The sequence below is a fragment of the Paroedura picta genome, chromosome 3, assembly GCF_049243985.1.
Source record: "Paroedura picta isolate Pp20150507F chromosome 3, Ppicta_v3.0, whole genome shotgun sequence".
Classification (NCBI taxonomy): Eukaryota; Metazoa; Chordata; class Lepidosauria; order Squamata; family Gekkonidae; genus Paroedura; species Paroedura picta.
In genome coordinates this window covers 168525292-168550729 of record NC_135371.1, presented here as the reverse complement: position 1 = coordinate 168550729, position 25438 = coordinate 168525292, and the positions used below count along the sequence as shown (strand labels likewise).

At 45.4% G+C, this 25438-nt stretch overlaps 2 protein-coding genes across 2 annotated transcripts; both read left to right on the top strand.

Annotated features, from left to right (window-relative positions):
• The first annotated feature begins 605 nt into the window (after nucleotides 1-605).
• On the top strand, nucleotides 606-8901 carry LOC143833489 (lysozyme C, milk isozyme-like). Its single transcript, XM_077329360.1, has 4 exons — nucleotides 606-897; nucleotides 4904-5065; nucleotides 6614-6692; nucleotides 8815-8901. The coding sequence occupies exons 1-4, from the start codon at nucleotides 759-761 to the stop codon at nucleotides 8873-8875; spliced, it is 441 nt and encodes a 146-aa protein (XP_077185475.1). The 5' UTR covers nucleotides 606-758; the 3' UTR covers nucleotides 8876-8901.
• Nucleotides 8902-16653: 7752 nt separating this feature from the next.
• Nucleotides 16654-22366, top strand: LOC143833485 (lysozyme C, milk isozyme-like). Its single transcript, XM_077329356.1, has 4 exons — nucleotides 16654-16859; nucleotides 18832-18993; nucleotides 19994-20072; nucleotides 22057-22366. Exons 1-4 carry the CDS (start codon nucleotides 16721-16723, stop codon nucleotides 22115-22117), a joined length of 441 nt encoding a protein of 146 aa, XP_077185471.1. The 5' UTR covers nucleotides 16654-16720; the 3' UTR covers nucleotides 22118-22366.
• Nucleotides 22367-25438: the final 3072 nt, after the last annotated feature.

Sequence of the window (25438 nt, the reverse complement as noted above, 5' to 3'; positions counted from 1 at the left end):
TCCAGTCAGACTAGTATCTTTAATAACCAAGAAGATAACCAGTGAATTCCAGTAGTCAAACTAGTATCTTTAGTGACCAAAAAGAAATTTCAGTCAGACTGGTATCTTTAGTGACCAAGAAGATAACCAGTAAATTCCAGTAGTCAAACTAGTATCTTTAGTGACCAAAAAGAAATTCCAGTCAGACTGGTATCTTTAGTGATCAAGAAGATAACAAGTAAATTCCAGTAGTCTAACTAGTATCTTTAGTGACCAAAAAGAAATTCCAGTCAGACTAGTATCTTTAGTGACCAAGAAGATAACCAGTGAATTCCAGTAGTCAAACTAGTATCTTTAGTGACCAAAAAGAAATTCCAGTCAGACTAGTATTTTTAGTGACCAAGAAGATAACCAGTAAATTCCAGTCATCTAACTAGTATCTTTAGTGACCAAGAAGATAACCAGTAAATTCCAGTCAAACTGGTATCTTTAATGACCAAGAAGATAACCAGTAAATTCCAGTAGTCGAACTAGTATCTTTAGTGACTAAGAAGATAACCAGTAAATTCCACTAGTCAAACTAGTATCTTTAGTGACCAAGAAGATAACCAGTATATTCCAGTCAAACTAGCACCTTTGGTAGCTGCAGGAAATGATTCTGCTTTCTTCCTGTTCACCTCCAGCAGGGCAATCCTGCATTTGCTGTCCAGGAAGTCTCGGCTATAAATTCCAGCGTGACCTGAGCAAAGCTTCACATCGCCCTCCAGAGAACAGCATCCATGAAGATCCAACTTCTTGCTCCTCTCTTCTTCTTGCTCATTGCCGAGAATGAAGCCAAAGTGTTCAGGAGATGTGAATTAATAAGAATCCTGGAAAAAGAGGCCTTGAATGGCTATTATGACTACAGTCTGGGGGACTGTGAGTTTTCTTTTTCTCTTTAGGTGCAATTTAATCGACTTTCTGACAGTCCTGCTTTTTGGGGGGTATTTACTGCAAGGGCTGATGTACTTATCCAGGTGCTTTTTAAAAGCAGTGGCCCACGAGGACACTTTCCTCAACCATGGCGATGAAGGATTCCTTGTAGCATCAAGGTGACTCTATGAAAGGGATCAGCAGTAGAGTCAAGAAAGACAAATAAAAGCGTTTTTTCATAACACGTTATGGAGCTTTCTGACATAAGAAGTGGTATCCAGTTTCAACACATGTACTGTACACATGGCAAAGTCCGTAGCAAAAGATCCATTCTTGGGCAGCTTATCCACAACATGATTAACTGTGTTAGAGGATGGCCTTCAGAATGCACTCAGATTTGATTTGGCTCATTGTGAAGGACCATCTGTCTGGGGGGCAAATGGCTTTTTAACTTAATAGGGAAATTCCCCAACGGGCTACTGCCCTGGCCTAGAGCACTAGACATCAGAAGCAAGAGTGCCTAGTAGCGCAAACTCCTCAACTGCCCCCTAGAAGACTTTTTGAAACTTCTGGCCAAGGAGGAGCCTCTGAAATAATGTTTGAAGCTTCAAGAAGATCCAGAAGTGATGTCAGCTGGCTATGCCTCCCTGTCACACACCCAGGAAGTGACGTGTCACCGGAAGTGACATCACCACCCCACATTAACAGGCAGGCTTGAGGAGAATTGAGGAGACAGAAGGCGGTTGAAGGTGGGAATAGGAAGATAGTCTCCGTCAACTTCCAGGCGCAGAATCCACGAAAGAGTAGGTGGAGATGGGGAGCAATGGACGTAACCAGTTTCTTAGCTTATGACCAAATCTATCAAGGAGGCCATGGAACCCCTTCAGTCATCAGAAAGGCCAAAGCTGAGTGTGAGCTAAGATTGGCCAGGGAAACCCATTGTAACAAGAAAAGATTTTTCAGTTATGTAAGGAGCAAACGTAAAGTAAAGGAGGCAAAAGGCCCACTGTTGGGTGCAGATGAACAAACTCTAAGATGCAGAGAAAGCAAAAAGGCTCAGCACCTATTTTACATCTGTTTTTTCCCACAGGTCAAAGGGTTTAGGCACATCTAGAGATGGCTGTAGCCAAAGGATAGTGTCTGGGTGGCAGGTTGACATGGACAGAGAGGCTGTCGAGAGGCATTTAGCTGCACTGGATGAGTTCAAATCCCCTGGGCCGGATGAAATGAACCCGAGAGTACTCAAAGAACTTTCCGGAGAACTTGCAGAACCCTTGTCCATCATCTTTGGGACCTCTTTAAGGACTGGAGATGTCCCGGAGGACTGGAAGAGAGCAAACGTTATTCCGATCTTCAAAAAAGGGAGGAAGGATGACCCGGGAAACTACAGACCAGTGAGTCTGACCTCTGTTGCAGGGAAGATAATGGAGCAGATATTAAAGGCAGTGATCTGCAAACATCTGGAGGACAATTTGGTGATCCAAGGAAGTCAGCATGGATTTGTCTCCAACAGGTCCTGTCAGACCAACCTGGTTTCCTTTTTTGACCAAGTAACAGGTTTGCTGGATCATGGAAATTCGGTTGAGGTTGTTTACTTGGTTTTTAGTAAAGCTTTTGACAAGGTTCCCCATGATGTTCTGATGGATAAATTGAAGGACTGCAATCTGGATTTTCAGATAGTTAAGTGGATAGGGAATTGGTTAGAGAACCGCACTCAAAGAGTTGTTGTCAATGGTGTTTCATCAGACTGGAGGGAGGTGAGTAACGGGGTACCTCAGGGTTCGGTGCTCGGCCCGGTACTTTTTAACATATTGTCAGGAACGGCCTGACTTGCAGACAAAGATCCTCTCCCCACAGGCAGAGTAGCAGTCTCTCGGGAACAGGGAGCAGCGGCCATGGACCCGTACATGGGAGAGATGAAGGAGGAAAGTGAAAAGAAAGGAAACGAGAACGCCAACAAACTGGTCGCGCCCAGATCAAAATGAGGGCAGAACAGATAATGCAGAGCGGGCGTGCCTGGAAGAACTGGTGGGAGGTTCTTGAGGGCTCGGGAGGTGGGGACGAGGAGAGGAAGGATATTTAAATGGGGCAGTCGGCATCTGTGAGGAGGCGGGGTTCAGCATAGTGACGAAACTATTCTGAACCCGGGAGTCGTGAATGAGAGTAATTCGACAGGACTCCGTTCTGAGACGCTGCCTATCCTGAGAACTATCGTTCCTGACCTGGTCTTCAGTTCCCGACATCGTGGCGGAGAAGGAACAAGAAACCTCGGACCCTGACACATATTTATTAAAGATCTAGATGAGGGGGTGGAGGGACTACTCATCAAGTTTGCAGATGACACCAAATTGGGAGGACTGGCAAATACTCCGGAAGATAGAGACAGAGTTCAACGAGATCTGAACACAATGGAAAAATGGGCAAATGAGAACAAGATGCAATTTAATAAAGATAAGTGTAAAGTTCTGCATCTGGGTCAGAAAAATGAAAAGCATGCCTACTGGATGGGGGATACGCTTCTAGGTAGCACTGTGTATGAACGAGACCTTGGGGTACTTATGGATTGTAAACTAAACATGAGCAGGCAGTGTGATGCAGCGGTAAAAAAGGCAAATGCCATTTTGGGCTGTATCAACAGAGGCATCACATCAAAATCACAAGATGTCATAGTCCCATTGTATACGGCACTGGTCAGACCACACCTGGAGTACTGTGTGCAGTTCTGGAGGCCTCACTTCAAGAAGGACATAGATAAAATTGAAAGGGTACAGAGGAGAGCGACGAAGATGATCTGGGGCCAAGGGACCAAGCCCTATGAAGATAGGTTGAGGGACTTGGGAATGTTCAGCCTGGAGAAAAGGAGGTTGAGAGGGGACATGATAGCCCTCTTTAAGTATTTGAAAGGTTGTCACTTGGAGGAGGGCAGGATGCTGTTTCTGCTGGCTGCAGAGGAGAGGACACACAGTAATGGGTTTAAACTTTAAGTACAACGATATAGGCTAGATATCAGGAAAAAGTTTTTCACAGTCAGAGTAGTTCAGCAGTGGAATAGGCTGCCTAAGGAGGTGGTGAGCTCCCCCTCACTGGCAGTCTTCAAGCAAAGGTTGGATACACACTTTTCTTGGATGCTTTAGGATGCTTAGGGCTAATCCTGTGTTGAGCAGGGGGTTGGACTAGATGGCCTGTATGGCCCCTTCCAACTCTATGATTCTATGATTCTATTCTATGATTCTATGTGATGGCAGTGTGATGCAGCAGTAAAAAAGGCGAACGCCATTTTGGGCTGTATCAACAGGGGCATCACATCAAAATCACAAAATGTCATAGTCCCATTGTATACGGCACTGGTCAGACCACACCTGGAGTACTGTGTGCAGTTCTGGAGGCCTCACTTCAAGAAGGACATAGATAAAATTGAAAGGGAACAGAGGAAAAGGCCAGGCTAGATATCAGGAAAAGAATTTTCACAGTCAGAGTAGTTCAGCAGAGGAATAGGCTGCCTAAGGAGGTGGTGAGCTCCCCCTCACTGGCAGTCTTCAAGCAAAGGTTGGATACACACTTTTCTTGGATGCTTTAGGATGCTTTGGGCTGATCCTGCGTTGAGCAGGGGATTGGACTAGATGGCCTGTATGGCCCCTTCCAACTCTATGATTCTATGATTCTGGGAAAACTCCCATGGGAAAACTCCCATGGGAAGATTGGGAATCCCTGATTTGCCAACACACTAACATGATCCTGAGGAGATATCTTTTTTTTCAGCACTCAGGTCTAGAAGATTGTGCATGGTTGTCTTACACGTTAACCTACATCAAACTAGGCATTTCCGTTCTGCTGGTCTGCTTGCGACATAACACTATCCATTAATTTTAATGTAATGTCTGTAGGAAAGAGGATATCTCCATATTGATATTCTATATCAGAATATTGGCAGCAGTTTCATACAGTTCATGACAACAAACCTTATATTTCCCATGACAACACCTCCATGCATTTGCTGTCTGTTTTCTTCCAGGGGTCTGTATGGCTTATTATGAAAGCAGATATAACACCAGTGCTGTGGGTCCACCCAACAGTGATGGCAGCATGGGCTACGGGATTTTTCAGATCAACAGCAGTTGGTGGTGCTCCAATGGAGACGGCATGACAGCCAATGGCTGTCAGACTTCCTGCAGCAGTAAGTAGCTTGTACTTCTTCACCCAAAGAGAAAATAAAATTTGGAATTCACTGCCACGGGTTTCAACAGGGGAGTGGAGAAACATACAGGGCAGAGATCCATGGATGGCTTAGCCACAAAGTATAGATGGAATGCTATGATGGGGGCAGTGGTGCTCTGTATTCTTAGTGCCTGGGAGACAACAATGGGAAGGATTCTGGAGTTTTGACCCTTCTGGAAGAGACCTCCTGATGGCCCCTTGGTTTTGGCCACTGTGTGACACAGAATGTTGGACTGGATGGGCCCTTGGCCTGATCCAACATGGCTTCTCTTATGATCTTGTAATTAGAAGAAGAAGAGTTGGTTCTTATATGCCGCTTTACCCTACCCGAAGGACGCTCAAAGCAGCTTACAGTCGCCTTCCCATTCCTCTCCCCACAACAGACACCCTGTGGGGTGGGTGAGGCTGAGAGAGCCCCGATATCACTGCTCGGTCAGAACAGTTTTATCAGTGCCGTGGCGAGCCCAAGGTCACCCAGCTGGTTGCATGTGGGGGAGCGCAGAATCGAACCCGGCATGCCAGATTGGAAGTCCGCACTCCTAACCACTACACCAAACTGGCTCTTAGACTAGCTAGTTATAGCTCTGTGAATTCCCCAGGCACATAGGGTCTGTTTTTGAAGGAGAGCTACCGTTCTTCCCTTTTTAATTCCAATTTTCATCTCCTGCCTTGAAACTCTTGTTTCTTGCCAAAAGACAAGTGGGGTAGAACTAAAGCCATATTGAGCAGGCAAGATCATATCAGAGTGGATTGCAGGCATCTTGATGGTCCTCAAAACACTAACCAATTTCTTCCTCATATCTAGTAGGGATGGGCAATGTGGCTCGAATAAGGCTGAAAATACTCGAATTGCTGCTGATTCAAGTACTTTGGGGGCTTATCTGCGCCAGATCAAACAACCCATCAGTCTAAACCAGACAACTCAGAGATGTCTGAGTAGATTTAGGTTTGATTTGGCCGACTTGAGATTCAGGTACTGATAAGAACCCCTCCAACCAGCTGATCTTGAGGAACAGCTGTTTGTCTGGATCTTCCCAGGAAAGGGAGGAGAAGCTACCAAACAACTGATCACCGGAGAGGCTTCTTTCTGCAGCAGGATCAGCTGTCTGGCAGGGATTTCAGCTGAGCTGGTTTCAGTTTCCCAATCAGCAAAATTTTAATCAATATACCGAATCAGTGATTCAGTTGATTCGAGTTGTATCAGCTGTTTGGTAGCTTCCCCTCCCTTTCCTGGGAAAGGTTGGAAACCTTGAATCTCAAAAGAACTGATTTTTTTTCTGGTGCACATACCTAATAGTAATTGAACATTGGCTGGGATAGGAAAACCCAAACATATTCTTGAAATGTATTTAAGCTTGGACTTTAAAGAACCTGTAGAGGAAAGAAGGCCCACAATTATGGGGCAGCCTCTGTACGGGCTCTTGCTGATAGATCAGTTTGAGGGCTGGAAACAAACTCTCACCAATGGTCTTGAAAAAGCTGTGTTTTCTGACAAATCTTTTGCCAGGTTTCCTGGATGATGACATCAGTAATGATATTCAGTGTGCCAAGAGAATTGTCTGTGATCCCAACAAGATGGATGCCTGGTGAGCCCCTCTTTATTCATCATCTCTTGGCATCAGGAAGCTGTCAGTTCTAAAAAGTTGCCTTTTAATTTAGAAGAAGAAGAGTTGGGTTTTGCACCTGGCTTTTCAATGCCCAAGGTATTGTGTAGTGGGTAGTTAGGAAATAAGTGACACGTGGTCATGCATCAGGAGGCTCTTTATTACTTTCAGGAGTAGATACATGTTGAGGGTAACCATGCAGACTGGGGACTTGCCTGGACAAACCCCCGCATATATACATATGTACAGGAGGTTGAATCGCCCTAGGCTGAGCCCGATTGGCTTAGCAGTGCTTGATTGATTCAAACTCATTGGGCCCCGCGGGTGGGGACCCGACAGCTCATTGGTTGTTCTTCGGGGCTGCTTGGATCCTGCTCCAGACTCCAAGCTCAGCCCTCTGCTGCCTCGCATACACAACACAAGGGAATCTCAAAATGGCTTACAACCACCTTCCCTTCCACTCCCCACAGCAGAAACCCTGTGAGGTAGGTGGGGCAAAGAAAGCCCAGTGAGAACTGCTCCGTGAGAACAGCTCTAACAGGACTGTGACTAGTCCAAGGTCATCCAGCTGGTTCCAGGTGGACGAGTGGGGAATCACTCTTAACTAATACAGCAAGCTGGTGTAGAATAATCATATGTAATAACTGAGTGTGTGTTCTGCTGTGCTCACCCAGGCAGCCCGCCTCCCTGGCTGGCCTGCTCCATAGGAGCCTTGGAGCCCACCCTCCGCCTTTCTATAGACCAGGGGTCATCAAACTGCGGCCCTCCAGATGTCCATGGACTACAATTCCCAGGAGCCCCTGTGTTCAAAATGGTCTTTCCTCCTTCAAAGGCTACAAAGGCTACAAAGAAAAAGGCTACACACATAACATTGATCAGTATTAATTCCCGGAAATGGAAATCTTGAAGAAAAATGGGAAGTGGATGTGGAGGAGGAGGAGGAGGGGAGGAGGAGGAAGAGGAGGACTCTGTATTGACCACAATATGAGGGGTGAAGAACATGCACTTTGGTCTCTGCATAGCAAAGAAAGGGGATCACAGGGTCAGACATCCTTCATAATGAATTCCTGGCATACTAAACAAGTGAAAGAGTAACTGATGCTTCACACAAAGAATGAATTTCTTGGGGAGGGGCTGTACCTTAGTAGCAAAGCATCTGCTTGATATGGAGAAGGTAACCAGGTTCAATCCCTGCCATGTCCAGTTAAAAGGATCAGGAAGTAGGTGATGTGAAAGCCCTCAGCCCGAAAAGACAGAGTAGAAAATGTATTCTGTCCAGACCAGAATATGGGTATGTACGTCCATGTACTGGTTAAAATTGCTTTTTTCCCACAAAGGGTTTGCTTTACCTAATGATGTCTGAATCACTGGTTGTGCCATGGATATCCACTCTTGAGAAAAAAATTTGCTTATATGGTCTATCCAAACAGTTAATAGTGTCTCTGGGTTTCAACAAAGCAAAGGAAACAATAAAACAAAGAATCTTGGATATCCATTGTCAACAGGATTTCAATCAAGTAAAAAATCCACTTTTTCCAATGCCTTAATAATTTGAGGCCATTACCTTATTTTTCTAATCTTGTTTTCCCAGATCATAGGAGATCATTTACTCTCTTACGATATAACATGCTTCCATCCGCTTTTAGGGAAGACTTATTCAAAAATATACCCATCTGTGATCGTATATGCATCTGTCAGGATGGGAGACATCTGAACATGTATTACTTCAATGTAGGCTATACGATCAATTCAGGAGAGAACTTATATCTTCCCTACAGAATAAGTCCAACTCAGAGGCAATCAAAGACATGTTGTCAGACAAAAGCATAGAAATAACTTCTGTTGTGGCCAGATTTGCTTGGAGACCTATCAAAACAAGGAAGAGCTGGTTGGATTCGGAGCAACTTACGTAGAGATAGTCTCAATTGCTTGAGATGATGCTTGTGAGTAGAAAATGCTGAATTTGATGAACCAAGGTGCTGATTCAATATAAGGCAGCTTCAAATGTCATGCTTCTCTCTCAAGATCCCCTCCTTACCTGCAGCTATCAATGGAACAGTTGTGCCATTGTACCTACTTTATTTTCTCTTTCTCTGACTTTTAGGGTATCTTGGACTAATTCCTGCAAGGGACGAGATCTCTCACAGTGGTCTGCAGGCTGCTAGTTCTGATCTGAATAAAATCCCCTGAATAAAATTCCAACCACAATTCTTTCTTTGCAAGCAATTGTACTGTGTACCCGCTTTGCTGTGAAAAATGGCCTTCTATGCAGACAAAAAAGGGGGGAATTGTTTGAGATGTGTCTGAAAGGGCAGGCAAACATTGGTTAAGATGATTTGGAATTCAGTCCCTGCCCTCTACACAGAATGCGATTTCCGTTTGGATTCTGGGCAATTTAAATTTTCCATCTGCAGCAAGAAGGATTGATCCGGAGTGACCCTACCTTTATTGTGCGATATCTCAGAGTGCTTTTAATGCTCAATATATTTTAAAATCCGGATTGGGAAACCAAGCTCCTCCAGGCCTCCCCGTCCTGTACCATTGTCAACTTAAATGGACTCCGGGGAATGATACAGGACAGAGAGGCCTGGAGGACCATTGTCCATGGGGTTGCAATGGGTCAGACACGACTTCGCACCTAACAACAACAACAGACTGGTGAAGGATGCGAAGGGGGATACACACTGAGTCTTTTCCCGAACACAACGGGGAACCGGGGAAGTGTGTCCAAAGAAGGGACTCTAACTGTGGGAAAGAAACCAAGATTTGGCTTTTGCAAGCATGGGAAACGTAAAGTAAATAAGCCTCCTCTTGAGAAATGGGTCCATAAAACAGGAGTGGTGAGCTTGCTGAAGTCTGAGATGTTTCGGGGGGAGGATCCAATCGCCCAAGCAAATGATGTGTCTGGGAATTAAAAGCAACGCTTAAGAACAGGAAACAGACGTGGCAGGGAAAATTTCATTATGGCTTTTGGCTTAAGAGCAGAAGGCTATGTTGGAAGACTGCCTGGAAAAAGTGAAGGATTTGGAAAAGGTTAATGATCAACTGATAGGGCAAACAATCATACAAAACTCAAGATATATCGGTTTGATTGCTAACAGTGTACACAGTGCTACTGCTCTACGTCACGCGGGAAATGATTGTGTGGCTTGGCAGAAAAAAGTGAGCAATGCAGAGAGTCAGATACAATATTTACAGTCAGAACTGGCCAAGGCCAGAGCAGCCATCTCACTGGTCATACGGGACCGCAGTATTGCTGCTAGTGGAATCTAGAATCTACCTGCGGGACCGCTTGGTTGCTTATGCCCCCCGCAGGGCACTCCGCTCTACGGGTATGAGTTTACTGGTTGTCCCGGGCCCACGGGATGTTCGCCTGGCCTCGACCCGGGCCAGGGCCTTTTCAGTCCTGGCCCCAACCTGGTGGAACGAGCTCCCAGAAGAGCTAAGGGCTCTGCAGGATCTACCAGCTTTCCGCAGGGCCTGTAAGACGGAGCTCTTCCGCCAGGCATATGGTTGAGGCCAGGGCAGCTCTCCCACTAATCCATCAGAGGATCCCCTCCAATATTGAGATCTCTAACACCGAGATCATGGTTAGATGTATTGTATTGGTGCCACCCTCTTCTGAACATTATTCTCTCCACCAGGCTGAACTAAGATCAGAATTGTGACCACCGCCGCTATATGTTATGTGATATGTTATATGTAACTTTTAATTGGGGTTTTTTATGGGGATTTTATTGTGTTTTAACTATTTATGTTGTAAACCGCCCTGAGACCTATTGGGAGAAGTGCGGTCTAAAAATTAAATAATAATAATAAAATAATAATAATCACAAGAAATGTTCTAAAACGTGCAAAAATTAAAGGATGCTTTGTTAGCTAAGCAGGGTTTGGTTGCTGCTGCACGATCTGAGGAAACATTGAAGCCACCAAATACCCTCGAGAAGCAGAAGAGGCAATGGGAAAAATAACAGAAGACCTTGAGTCAACAGATGTGCAAGTTCAGATAGAAAGCATAAACAACGTCCCCATCTGGCCAGTCAAGAAAAAGGATGGTAGTTACCGATTGGTGGTGGGTGTGACCCCAAATACAGCTCCAGCGGTTGCAAGTTACCCTGAAATTCTAGCAGCAATAGTGGGGGGGGGGGGGGTTGAACGCTAAATACTTCTCCACTGTGGATATTTGTAACGCATTTTTTGCCATTGGTTTAGCACAGTTTTGTTGGTATAAATTTGCCTTTACCTTCCGTGGAAAACAGTAGTGTTACGAACGGTTGCCCCAGGGTTTGCACATCTCTCCAAGTCTATGTCACAAACATGTTGTGCAGATGTCAGATAAGCTCCCGCCCCACTATCGCAAGATAACCAGAAATTATGTTGATGACATTCTAGTTTTTTGGGTGGGACCCCCAGGTTGACCGCGATGCCACCAGAGCAGTTTTGCAATTGCTGCAGGATACGGGTTTTAAAACAAATTGGGGAAAGGCACAGCTGGTGGAAAAGGAGGTTAAGTACCTTGGAGGGGTCCTGGGACAGGATGGGAGGTCTCCTGATATGCAGAGGGTGGAAGCGATCCAAAAATTGCACGCCCCAACAGATACCCATTCTTTGAGATCTGTGTTAGGACTGTTGAACTTTTCCAGATAATCAAGAAGGACGTAGATAAAATTGAAAGGGTACAGAGGAGAGCGACGAGGATGATCTGGGGCCAAGGGACCAAGCCCTATGAAGATAGGTTGAGGGACTTGGGAAGGTTCAGCCTGGAGAAAAGGAGGTTGAGAGGGGACATGATAGCCCTCTTTAAGTATTTGGAAGGTTGTCACTTGGAGGAGGGCAGGATGCTGTTTCTATTGGCTGCAGAGGAGAGGACTCGCAGTAATGGGTTTAAACTACAAGTACAACGATATAGGCTAGATATCAGGAAAAAAATTTTCACAGTCAGAGTACTTCAGCAGTGGAATAGGCTGCTTAAGGAGGTGGTGAGCTCCCCCTCACTGGCAGTCTTCAAGCAAAGGTTGGATACACACTTTTCTTGGATGCTTTAGGATGCTTAGGGCTGATCCTGCGTTGAACAGGGGATTGGACTAGATGGCCTGTATGGCCCCTTCCAACTCTATGATTCTATGATTCTATACAGGGATAAGCTGAGAAATCTCGCCCCTTATGGGGTCTTCTAAAGAAGAATAGGCAATGGAAGTGGGGAAAGGAACACATGGAGGCTTTTCAGCAATTCAAATGGGACTTGGCAAATGCTCCAGCATAGCTTACCCTTGGATGGGGGAGTCTTTCCTCATCCAATGTTTGCTAATCACTGACTTGGGTGTTGAGTACCTTGCGCAAAGAAAGAAAACCACAACGGCACTTTGTCAGCATGATTGCGAAAAATCTGGGCCGCTGCTTGTGTGTGAGAACGGCAAAGTACACTAGGAAATTATTTAAGCAAGGCAAATAATAATTTGAAATAAAAGGCATTGGAATGACAGATTTGGAGCCAGGGTATTTGGTCCCAGCCTTTCCTGATTCAATTAAAAGGGTTCCATATGGAGGATGGAGCAGAATTGTTCTCTCTTGCTCCAGAAGGACAGACCAGAACAAATGGGATGAAATTAATTCAAAAGAAATTCCATCTAAACATCCGGAAGAAGAAGAAGAGTTGGTTCTTATATGCCGCTTTCCCCTACCCGAAAGAGGCTCAAAGCGGCTTACAGTCGCCTTCCCATTCCTCTCCCCACAACAGACACCCTGTGAGGTGGGGGAGGCTGAGAGAGCCCTGATATCACTGCTCAATCAGAACAGTTTTATCAGTGCCGTGGCGAGCCCAAGGTCACCCAGCTGGCTGCATGTGGGGGAGTGCAGAATCGAACCTGGCATGCCAGATTAGAAGTCCGCACTCCTAACCACTACACCAAACTGAAGAAGTTCCTGACAGTCAGAGCGGTTCCTCAGTGGAACAGGCTTCCTCAGGAGGTGGTGGGTTCTCCATCTTTGGAAATTTTTAAACAGAGGCTGGAGAGCCATCTGATGGAGAGGCTGATTCTGTAAAGGTTCAAGGGGGTGGCAGGTGACAGTAGATGAGCGATAGGGATGTGAGTGTCCTGCATAGTGCAGGGGGTTGGACTAGATGACCCAGGCGGTCCCTTCCAACTCTATGATTCTATGATTCTAATTAGCATCCAAAGACATTGCTACTGCAGCTACTCTGCTCCAGGGACAGGCTGGGCATACCCCATGTGAGCGAGAGTGCTTGGCTCTGTTTTGGTGTTTGCAGCATTGGAAATACATAATTGAGGGGCACAAGGTGATTGTACAAAAAGCACATAGTCCTTTACAATACATTGCCAGTGGAAAAATACAAGACGGCCATGTTAGTAACCCCAGCCTCCCTTGTATTAGATCCACTGTCCACTTGGGGACGTGATATTCAAAGGCACATCCTCTGATCTTTGTGACTGCACAGAAACATCTGTTTACTTGTGTAGGTATATAATAGATCTTCAGATCATCAATATGAGCCAAAGAACAATGAGTTCTTACATCCTTTCCCTGCATAAATCACAGAGCTGCCTTTTTCTGACATAATATCAAAAGAACATTTCTGAGTACCATTGTCTTTTTCATAAAAACATTCATCTCGTTGCTGAAAGTTACAGTCTTCACACACAAATCCCAGAACCCCATACTGGAGCCAGTTTGGTGTAGTGGTTAGGAGTGCGGACTTCTAATCTGGCGAGCCAGGGTTGATTCTGTGCTCCCCCACATGCAGCCAGCTGGGTGACCTTGGGCTCACTACAATACTGATAAAACTGTTCTGACCGGGCAGTGATATCAGGGCTCTCTCAGCCTCACCCACCCCACAGGGTGTCTGTTGTGCGGAGAGGAAAGGGAAGGTGACTGTAAGCCATTTTGAGACTCCTTCAGGTAGAGAAAGGCGGCGTATAAGAACCAACTCTTCTTCTTCTGGACACATCCTGCCATACTGGAAAATAGTTTCCCATTTAACTTGGGGCTTGTATGCCCATAAATGATGATCCCTAGGACAGGAGTAGTTAACCTGTGGTCCTCCAGATGTTCATGGACTACAATTCCCATGAGCCCCTGCCCTAGAATACAATACCAACCCCTCAGATAATTGCAATCCCAAAGGAACAATAGGGTGCATGTAAAACTTAACCTTTTGAGACATAGTTAATACAAAAGCTGTCATTTTGGACTCCAAAGGGTTAGAAGAAAAATTCCCCATTTTCCAGAAGCCCAGAAATTCCCATTCTTCAGGTGTCACATTTTCCCAAATCAAATGTTCAATCTCCCTAAAGGCAAAATCTCTAACAATCCCTCCCGAATCACTAGCATCACAATTCGCTGACTGAGATCCTGAGTTTGAATCCAAGCCAAAGCTAATGAGGTGTTTATTTGAAGTACACCTCACCCCTCCAATAACAATAAATCATTTTCATGTTCCAGGGTTTGCCAGAAGGGCAAAATCTGTGCAACCAATTTCTGTCCCGCCCCCAATTGAGCTAAAGGGGATGTTAGTGGAATTTCCGAATATCCTTATTTGTGTAGCTAATCTTGTTGGCCAGTACCTCAATAGACATTGCATCAACAACAACAATTGTTGTTATTTATGTTGTATCGTAAATTGTTATTTGGTTGTTATGGTGTTGTACTGAAACTGTAAAGAGCCTCTTGTGGCGCAGAGTGGTAAGGCAGCGACATGCTGTCTGAATCTGTCTGCCCATGAGGCTGGGAGTTCAATCCCAGTAGCCGGCTCAAGGTTGACTCAACCTTCCATCCTTCCAAGGTCGGTAAAATGAGCGCCCAGCTTGCTGGGGGGTAAACGGTAATGACTGGGGAAGGCACTGGCAAACCACCCCGTATTGAGTCTGCCATGAAAACACTGGAGGGCGTCACCCCAAGGGTCAGACATGACTCGGTGCTTGCACAGGGGATACCTTTACCTTTACTGAAACTGTATGTTACAGATTAAATTATTATAATGTTCCATGTAAAGAATTTCATAACTGTTCCATGGAAACCGCCCAGAGCTGTAAAGAATGGGCGGTATAAAAATCCAAATAAATAAATAAATAAATAAATAAATAAATAAATAAATAAATAAATAAATAAATAAAATCAACAAGCCCAGTCGCCAAACCTGATGACCCCCATTATGGTATCCAGACTTCTAACCCTCCGGACTTTTGCCAACTGTGTTTCATACCACAACCTTCACCGTATTCTTTTGGTCTCTAATGTATTAACTTCATGCAACTTGGTTTGAACGACTGTAATAAAGTTTGAACTGAACTGAACCTTAACCATTGTCTCCATCCTTCGTGACTAGTAGTCACAAATGCAGCACATTCTGGTAGCACTTGAGAAATATTCAGGCATGTTAAGTCCAGTCTTACTTCTTTCAAAGATGTAATAGGGTGCAACATCACTTGTTCTTTATGGTCTTCCTTCACTACATGCGGACCAAGCAAAGGATGCTTCCGAGGTTTTAGCAAATCATTTTCGCCAGCCAGGATCACAAACTGAAAAGATTTCCTAGGCTGATGGACATCCTCAGCTGGTACCGATGGGAATACCCGATGGCATCGATCCCGGAAAAGCACATCATGAAATTGGAGATCACACAAGCTTTGAGACTCCTTCAGGGAGAGAAAAGCGGCATATAAGAACCAGCTCTTCTTCTTCAATAATATCAGGGCTCTCTCAGTCTCACTTCCTTCACAGGGTGTCTGTTGTGAGGAGAGGAAAGGGAAGGCGATTGGAAGCCGCTTTGAGACTCCTTCGGGGAGGGAAAAGCGGCATATAAGGACCAACTCTTTTTCTTCTTCAGTAATATCAGGGCTCTCTCAGCCTCACCTCCCTCACAGAGTGTCTGTTGTGGGGAGAGGAAAGGGAAGGCAACTGTAAGCCGCTTTGAGACTCCTTTGGGTAGAGAAAAGCGGCATATAAGAACCAACTCTTTTTCTTCTTCCGTAATATCAGGGCTCCCTCAGCCTCCCCTCCCTCACAGGGTGTCTGTTGTGGGGAGAGGAAAGGGAAGGCGAATGGAAGCCACTTTGAGCCTCCTTCGGGGAGGGAAAAGCGGCATATAAAAACTAACTCTTCTTCTTCTTCTTCTTCTTCTTCTTCTTCTTCTTCTTCTTCCATGTTGTTGGTTGTTTCATGAAATAAAAATTCTCCTGGTTACTGCTGGGCAAGGGGCTATTTTATTTCTGGAGGATGGCCTCCCTCTCTGTCCCATGGAGGCATGCTAATTGAAATTGCCCAGCTTGGAACAAGTGGGTCATGATCTAACCCAGGGGTAGACAACCTGTGGTCCTCCAGATGTGCATGGACTACAATTCCCAAGAGCCCCTGCCAGTGTTTGCTGGCAGGGGCTCATGGGAATTGTAGTCATGAACATCTGTAGTCCATGAACACAGGTTGACTACCCCTGATTCTAACCAATCTTGGGGACCCACTGAAGGGAAGATTGCATCAGGTAAGTTCAATACTGTGATCATGTGCTTTGGCTCTGGGAAGGGTACATCTACTGGATGGCTGAGAATGGATTGTTTGCTCATTGCTGACTTGGGTGTTGAGTACCTTGCGCAAAGAAAGAAAACCGCAACGGCGCTTTGGCAAAATGACTGCGAAAAATCTTGACCGCTGCTTGTCCGTGAGAACGGCAAAGAACACGAGGAAAATCTTAAGCAGGACAAATAATAATTTGAAATAAAAGGCATTGGAGTGACAGATATTTGGACCCAGGACAAACGGTTGGATTTTTCCCCTTGTTTGAAAGGATTATACTTATGATTGAGTTTTGAGCATTCTTCTTCTCATGTTTGCATTGCATGCATTCCTATATGAAATGACCCGGGTGGGATTAATCTGTGTTCTTCCCACTCACCTACAATAGGGCAAGCCGCTGTTTGCCGTCAAGGAGGTTTGGGCTATAAAGTCCAGCGGGGACCTGAGCAGAGCTTCACATCGTCCTCTAGAGACCTCCAGCCATGAAGGTCCAGCTTCTAGCCGCTTTCTTCTTCTTGCTCGTTGTAGCTAATGAAGCAGAAGTGTTACAGAGATGCCAACTCGTGAGAATTCTGAGAAATGCGGGCATGGATGGCTTTCATGGCTACAGCCTGGCAAATTGTGAGTCTGCTTGACTTCTCCCCCTCCCCCCCGCCTATTCTGTTTCCCCCCATATATACAGCAAGTGCTGCTATACTTTCCAGATGCTTTCTGAAAGAGTCCAGGGAGATACTTCTGGACCAAGACGTCAAATGATTCCCTGTTCCACCAGAACAGGCTTTCTCAACCAGGGTTTCATGAAACCCTGGAGTTTCTTGACGGCCCTGGAAGAGTTTCCTCAATGGGTGAGAGTGCATTCATTTTAAATATATTTTTAAAATTTATCCATTTTCCCGCAGCCTGAAGTGTGTTTCAGGCATTTCTCAACAGTAAGAAAGTCAAGAAAGGCTGGTCAAGGATTTCGGTGACCTAGGTTCGAATCTCCCTTTTGGCCATGGAAGTTTGCGGAGTGAGCTTGGACAGCACATTCTTCTTAAAGGATCAGACCAGGTCTAGGAGCCCCAGGTTTGAATCTCCAACTAGCCACAGAAGCTCACCACGTGACTTTAGCCTAGTCATACATTCCTGGTCTACTGTTGACTCACCCCTGTCTCTCAAATGGCCAGTGATGGGCCTGGAGAGGGTGGGAAAGAGAGGGCCTCTGGGTGGGCATGTCCACAGGTATGCTTCCCAACCATATTCTGCACAATCACGGCACTTCTGGGGTATCTTGGAGCCTGCATAATGTTTCAAGGGCTTCTCAATGCTAAAAAAAGTGGAGAAAGGCAGCTCTAGAGGCTAGCCTCAGGCCACACAAGCATTTTATAAGGAATGACATGAATACTTCTGTATGGATGTAACTGTATAATTTGCACTCAAATAAGAAGGGCTCAGTTGTCTCTAAATGAATTTGGAGTCTAGTAGCACTTTTAAAGAGCCTCTTGTGGCGCAGAGTGGTAAGGCAGCAGTCATGCAGTCTGAAAGCTCTGCCCATGAGGCTGGGAGTTCAATCCCAGCAGCCGGCTCAAGGTCGACTCAGCCTTCCATCCTTCCGAGGTCGGTAAAATGAGTACCCAGCTTGCTGGGGGGTAAACGGTAATGACTGGGGAAGGCACTGGCAAACCACCCCGTATTGAGTCTGCCATGAAAATGCTGGAGGGCGTCACCCCAAGGGTCAGACATGACTCGGTGCTTGCACAGGGGATACCTTTACCTTTACCTAGCACTTTTAAGCCCAACAAAGTTTTATTCAAGGTACTAGCAAGAAAGCCCATTGTAACCAGGAATACAATGGGTGCTAGGACCCAGGGGACACCAGCAGACGCAGCTCTCTCCCTCTCTGTCCTGCAGGAGAGGCCTCGTTAGCAGTTTGGGACAGCTCTCTCAGCATCTGTCTCTCTCCCCCTTGCAGCAGGGCTATGGAGGTAATAAGGGCTTGTGTGCAGTTTGGCAGGGCTGTCTCTGTGTTTGTGCCTCTCTCACACACGCTTGCTGAGGCAACTGAGAGGAAAGTGGCTAGCGTGCAGAGATGGAGGGTGGGAGCTTTAGGGGCAGGGCCAATCAGATCGGCCCTATTTCAACTTGGACACCGGACACTCTCCACCCACAAGTCTGTTTCACAAATATTAAGAGGAACAACAATGGATAAGGATGAGCTTTTGTGGATTGTATCTGAGGAAGTGTATGTGAACACGAAAGCTCGTACCTTGAATAAAGGTTTGTTGGTCTCAAAGGGGCCACCGGACTCTAAATTCGTTCTGTTACTTCAGACCAGCATGGCTGCCCACTTGAATCAGTTGTCTCGTTGATCCTCATTGCCGATGCCATCCCAACCCATGACTGGGAATCCACTAAATTTCCCACTCAAATATGCAGAGAGTAGGGCATTATAGTGAAAGAGGGTGAAGGATCTCCTATGTTTGGTGAAAAGGAGAGATCAAAGAGCCTTTTCCATTTCAGAATGTTGGCAACCATCAGATAGTTTACACCTGGCACATATTCCACCCTACCCCCGGTCACTTTCTTCATGGATTTGCTGTTTTGTTTCTTCCAGGGATCTGTTTGGCTGATCATGAAAGCGGATATGACACCAGTGCTGTGGGTCCACCCAACTGGGACGGCAGCAGGGACTACGGGATTTTTCAGATCAACAGCCGTTGGTGGTGCTCCAATGGAGAAGGCAGGACAGCTGATGGTTGTCACACCTCCTGCAGCAGTAAGTTACTAGTGTCATAGAATCATAGAGTTGGAAGGGACCTCCTGGGTCATCTAGTCCAACCCCCTGCACTATGCAGGACACTCACAACCCTATCACTCATCCACTGTCACCTGCCACCCCCTTGAGCCTTCACAGAATCAGCCTCTCCGTCAGATGGCTCTCCAGCCTCTGCTTAAAAATCTCCAAAGATGGAGAACCCACCACCTCCCGAGGAAGCCTGTTCCACTGAGAAACTGCTCTCACTGTCAGGAACTTCTTCCTGATGTTTAGGCAGAATTTCTTTTGAATTAATTTCACCCCATGGGTTCTGGTCCATCCCACCGGGGCAAGAGAGAACAACTCTGCTCCATCCTCCATATGGCAGCCTTTTAAATCCTTGAAGATCAAATCCCCTCTCAGTCGTCTCCTCTCCAGGCTAAACAGACCAAGCTCCCCCAACCTTTCTTCATACGTCTTGGTTACAAAAGAACTTTCGGCTGAACTTCCTGAAGGAGTCCCTGACAGAGCGGTTCCTCAGTGGAACAGGCTTCCTCGGGAGGTGGTAGGTTCTACTTCTTTGGAAGTATTTAAGCAGAAGCTAAATAGCCATCGGACAGAAATGGTGATTCTGTCAACATAGGCAGATTGTGAGTGGATGGTGGGCAGAAGGGACTGTGTCTGAGCTGGGCTCTTGTGGCCCTTTCGTGCATGCCCAGGGAAATGCCCATTGCCACTTCGACCCTGAAATTCTCCTTTCTTGCAAGAAGCACCTGGAGTAGAACTTAAGAAATATTGGACTGCCAAAGCCATACCAGAATAGATTTGAGGGAATCTGTCGATCCAAACCCTTGTTCACCCCTAATAGTTGAATATTGGTGGAGATAGCAGAGCGTGACCCTACTCACAGTTGTAGGGTGGTGACCATGACTGTATCTACTGTTGCTGACTGATGAATGTGATGGTTGGAAAGAAACAGCAGCCCCTAATAACCTCTATTTTCTGGCAACCTTTTCGGCAGGCTTTCTGAATAATGACATCAGTGATGATATTGCGTGTGCCAAGAGAATCGTCCAGGATCCCAACGGGATAGGTGCCTGGTGAGTCCATCTTCATTCAGCACCTCTGAGTATCAGGATGACACCAGTTCTAAAAAACGAGCGTTCCCAAATCCGAACACTTATTTCAAGGGGCTCTTGGAAGGGACTGATTTTCTGCACCCAAGATGGCTTCAGGCTAGGGTTTGGAACAGAAATCGCTCCAATTATCCTAGCTGATGACCTCTATCCAGAACTTGGGGATGGGAATCTGGCCCTGCTAACTTTGCTCCCCTTGAAAAACCAAGATTGCAGCTTGCAATAGTGCTCAACAGAGCAGTCTCCATAGAAAATCAGGTGGCTGCAGCAAGTGCTTTTGCCCAGTTTCGGCTGGGGCATCCGATCTAGCAAAGGCAATCCATGCTTTAGTTATGTGCAGACTGGACAACAGCAATGGTACCCTGGAAGAGTGTTTGGAGGCTACAGCTAGTACAGAGTACTGCAGCTGGACTGCTGTTTGGGTCCAGCTGTCAGGAGCAGATGACCCCAACTTTACAGCAATCACACTAGCTACTGATCCACTCTTGATCCCAATTCAAGGTGTTGATTTTGACTATGAAAGGCCTACATAGCTTGAGCTGAGGCTATCTGAGGGACTGTACATTCCTTTATAGAGCCTCTTGTGGCGCAGTGGTAGGGCAGCAGACATGCAGTCTGAAAGCTCTGCCCATGAGGCTGGGAGTTCGATCCCAGCAGCCGGCTCAAGGTTGACTCAGCCTTCCATCCTTCCGAGGTCGGTAAAATGAGTACCCAGCTTGCTGGGGGGTAAACGGCAATGACTGGGGAAGGCACTGACAAACCACCCCGTATTGAGTCTGCCATGAAAACGCTAGAAGGCGTCACCCCAAGGTTCAGACATGACCCGGTGCTTGCACAGGGGATACCTTTACCTTTACCTTTATATTCCTATATATTCGTGACTGTCCAATTAAAGAAGCTCCACGTTAATGAAATAAACCTTCTTGGGGAGGTGTGTTTGAGCCCCTCACTTTTGATTGTTAGGAGGCAGTTGAAGATGGTTTTTATTTAGGACTGCATTGGGTTAAGGTCAGGAACAATCCCCAGTAGTGATTTTAAGATTTGACAGTTTTAAAAAATTATTTTAATCTCAGTGTTTTATCTAATCATGCAAACTGCCTTGAGCTCTGTAAGGAAGAAAGGCAGCTAACAAACAAACAAACAAACAAACAAACAAACAAACAAACAAACAAACAAACAAACAAACAAACATACATACATACATACATACATACATACATACATACATACATACATACATACATACATACATACATACATACATAAAATGTGTAAATAGGACAGATTAGTATTTATGGTACGTAGGCAAATGAAAAGTGGATTGCCATTGACTTACTTGTGAGAGGGCTTTCCCAAATTCTCATATTCTTGGGATGTAAGTTCCTGTTTCTTTGGGATTTATGTATGTTTCTGCTCCATGTATTTTGCTCCCTCTAGTGGTCAATTTGACGGCTTATGTCTGGCATAAAATGGGTGAGATATTGAATTGACCACCAGAGGGAGCAAAATGTGTGCAGAACGGGGAAAAATTCTGAGGAAACAGGAACTAACAAGTGAAGAAAATGAGAACATGGGAAAGCCCGAAGTCTTCCATGGTGGTTTCCTATGACCTAACAAGACCACACAAAGCTGCCTGCCCTCCCTAGAGGCATAGTAGCTAGTGCAAAAATTACCCCAATCTAAGTGAAACAGATGAGGGCAAACAGACTGAAAGGAAATGGGAGGCAAACATGTAAAATTGATTTGTTAAGGTTTCTGGAAATGGAAATCTTACAGACAGACTTTCTGTTTGACATCCAAATTGAGTTTGTGGTATATGAATAGAGTGAAAGATACTTTAATTGCAGGCTTTCTGAATATCTATCTCAAGAGGCCCTCCTTACCTGCACCTGTCAAAGGAACCATTATGTGATTGTGTATAATTTCCCCCTCTCTTTCTGACTTTCAGGGTGGCTTGGAGGAGATACTGCAAGGGACGAGATCTCTCCCAGTATGTTGCAGGATGCTAACTCCGTGATTCAGAATGAAATCCCAACATTTCTCTGATTGTTGTGCTACTAAAATGATACTTGCCTTCATTCCAATTGAATTTGTTTCTTTGCAAGCAATTGCAATTTGCTCCCTGCATGGTGCAGGGTGGTGTGGGGGGATGGAGATGGCCTTCTTTGCATATGAAAGAGGGAAGGGGAGCAGGAATCTGCTTTGGGGATTCTGCATTTCTCTGCTTGAAAATCATCAATAAATTGTGTGGAAGCATATCACATTCCTTTGGTTTGATAAATCTACATATGTCTATGGGTCCTGCGTGTCCCGATTAATGGCAGTTACAGAACTGGCACTGACAGCTGTTCCCTGGACCACAGTTCTAACATTCTTTGGACTCTCAAGTCCACGGTTGAAACACTCCACTCCTCTGCCCTTGTGGAAATACCAAACATCAATGCTTCCAGGTAAGTGTGTCTTCACTGTCGATTCACCGCTCTGAAACTCACCATGAACTTCCTGAGATGTTCCTGGAGAGGAGGCGACTGAGAGGGGATCTGATAGCAATCTTCAAGTATTGAAAAGGCTGCCATGTAGAGGGTGGGGCAGAGTTGTTCTCTCTTGCTCCAGAGAGATGGACCAGAACCAATGGGATGAAATTAATTCAAAAGAAATTCCATCTAAACCTCCGGAAGAAGTTCTTGACAGTCAGAGCAGTTGACTTTCACTAAGTTGCCTCCATAGACTGGCGTTTGCTATCCCATTAAGTCACTTCTGGTTTCTGGCCGCCCTGTGAATGATGGGCGTCCAAAATGGCCACTCGTTGACAGCCTCACTCATTTTTGCAAACTTGCTTGACAGAGTCAATCCATGTCACGTTGGATTTATTTATGATTTAATTTATATCCCACCTCTCCCAACACAGTTAGCCCAAGGCTGCTCACAACAAGATAAAAACTGTAAAAATATAACAATACAGCTTCAATTAAAAAAAAAATCTTCAATTAATCCCCGATAAGTCAGTCAGTAACCTTTTATTGGCATAAAATATGTATAAGACATATAAAAATACGGGTTTAAAATTTCAACAAAATAATAAAATAGGCCATGGGGTTACATAGCCAAACAGATCTTTAAAATGATTAAATAAACTATAAAAGATAAAATACAAGGTAGGCAGCATATTATAAAAGCATCTTAGTTAAAACTCTGGCAACTAAAATGGTTACCTCTGGGTCTTTGTCAGAGAGCAGAGATTGCAAGGTCATAGATTTACTTATAGAAGGCTTGTTTCCCAGCAAAGCAACAAAGCTGTCATCCCGACACTGCTCATATAAGGGGCAATCTAACAAAATGTGTGAGACAGAGTCAGGGCAGTCAGAACCACACGGACAGAGTCTCGCATGGTATGGGATATGGTGGAATCTTCCCTCTAAGACCTTTGAGGGGAAAGCATTCATTCGTGCAAGGAGAAAAGCTCTTCTCAGGGGTGGGACATCAAGAAGATGTAGATATGTAGGCATAATATTTCTCTGCATAGTGATGCCAAAGAATGCTGGTGAGCAGACCCGAGGTTGGGTAGGTATGAGTTCCTGCTGCTCGTGGTCTAATATTCTCTGTTTAATAATCCGGAAGATACATTTTTCCCCCAGAGGTAGTAGGGAGTTCAGATCGATGCCAATGGAGACTAATTTTTGTTCAATAGCCTGGAACCATCGAAATTTAAGAGGGTCACTTTTCAGACGAGTTAAAAGGCTGCCAGTTTCTATTCTAAAAAATAGCCTGACCCGATAACATAACAATATTACAATCTAACAATCCAGCAGGTGGCGGAACAACATCCTCCCCCCATCCCAGTCAGTCAATCACATACCCCAAATGCATCCACTCTCTGAAATAACCCAAGAAAGATCTAACAATACTGCTTTTTCACAAAGTGGGACCTCTAGGTCGTAAATCCTAGGACATCCCCTCCTCCCTAGCCAAAAGACTGGCGGAAGAGCTCTGGATTACAGGCCCTGCTGAACCTCGATAGCTCCGTCAGGGTCCGTAGCTCTTCCGGGAGCTCATTCCACCAGGCTGGGGCCAGGGCCGAAAAGGCCCTGGCCCTGGTCGAGGCTAGGTGAATGTTCTGGGGGCCTGGGACAAGCAGCAGATTCATACCCACAGAGCAAAGTGCTCTGCAGGGGCCATAAGCAGATAAGCAGTCTGCAGATAGGTAGGATCCAGGCTGCGTATAGCCTTACAGGTCAGAACCAAAATCTTGAACTTGACCTGGAAGCAAATTGGTAACCAGTGTAGATGTTGTAACACTGGCTGAAAATGGGTCCTCCAAGGTGTTCTAGTGAGGATCCTTTTTGTTGCCTTACCGTGGCTCTTTTCCTAGAATTATTGGCACTTTCCCAAATTCCTAGCATTACTGTTTTCCAGTGGCTCATTTCCTCGCATTATTGTTAAGGTTAAAAGTGGTGGCTTCTAATCTGGAGAACCAGGTTTGTTTTCCCACTCCTCTACATGCGGTCAGCTGGTTGACCCTGAGTCAGTCACAGTTCTCTCAGAGCTCCCTCAGTCCCACCTACCTCACAGGGCATCTGTGGTAGAGAGAGGAACTGCTCTGAGAGACATGAGGCCTGCTGGGTGACCTTGGGCCAGTCACAGTTCTCTTAGAACTCTCTCAGGTCTACCGACTTCACAGGGCGTCTGTTGTGGAGAAAGGAAGGGAAGATGATTGTAAGCTGCTTTGAGAGACATGAGTACAAATTAGGGCTGGCCGAATGGAATAATCCAAACCAGAAAAAAAATCAACCAATTGGATGGTACAAAAATGTAATCTTTTTGGCTATAATTATTCCAATTTATTTTGTAGATATTGCCTTCATATCTATGATGCACAAACATAAACCGGAACGGGTTCCGGATAAACACGCACATTTTTTTTTCTTCCTCAATAACCCGTTTTCAAAACTGTTTTCTTCCTCAGTGGTTTTTATCATATAAATAGTTCCTCAGATTCAGTGTTTCACAGAGGTTTCTTCACTGCTCTACGGCTGTGAAAACCCCCTAGCTCTTCTTGCTTCTTTTCCTAATGTGACCTGAAAAGTACAACTTGAAGCAAATCACAACTGTGTCCCCCCCCTCACCTGGCACTGCACAGAAATGAACTACTAGCTCTGACCACAGGGTGGTTCAGTAACTACTTTCTCTGTAATGTCTCCAGGTTTATGCATATTGCAGAGGAGAATTACACAGGAAAATTGTCCTGTATTCTCAGAGGGAGGCAGATCAAGAATAGACCTGGTGTAACCTTGCCCACAGCAGCCACAAGGGCAGAGTCTCTGGGACCCAAA

Excerpts from the sequence above, each read along its gene's own strand:
- LOC143833489 (XM_077329360.1), top strand. The coding sequence starts at position 759 with ATGAAGATCCAACTTCTTGCTCCTCTCTTCTTCTTGCTCATTGCCGAG. Across the intron at positions 5,066-6,613 it reads CTGTCAGACTTCCTGCAGCA|GTTTCCTGGATGATGACATC; the intron begins GTAAGTAGCTTG and ends ATCTTTTGCCAG. Across the intron at positions 6,693-8,814 it reads CCCAACAAGATGGATGCCTG|GGTATCTTGGACTAATTCCT; the intron begins GTGAGCCCCTCT and ends TCTGACTTTTAG.
- LOC143833485 (XM_077329356.1), top strand. The coding sequence starts at position 16,721 with ATGAAGGTCCAGCTTCTAGCCGCTTTCTTCTTCTTGCTCGTTGTAGCT. Across the intron at positions 16,860-18,831 it reads TGGCTACAGCCTGGCAAATT|GGATCTGTTTGGCTGATCAT; the intron begins GTGAGTCTGCTT and ends TGTTTCTTCCAG. Across the intron at positions 18,994-19,993 it reads TTGTCACACCTCCTGCAGCA|GCTTTCTGAATAATGACATC; the intron begins GTAAGTTACTAG and ends CCTTTTCGGCAG.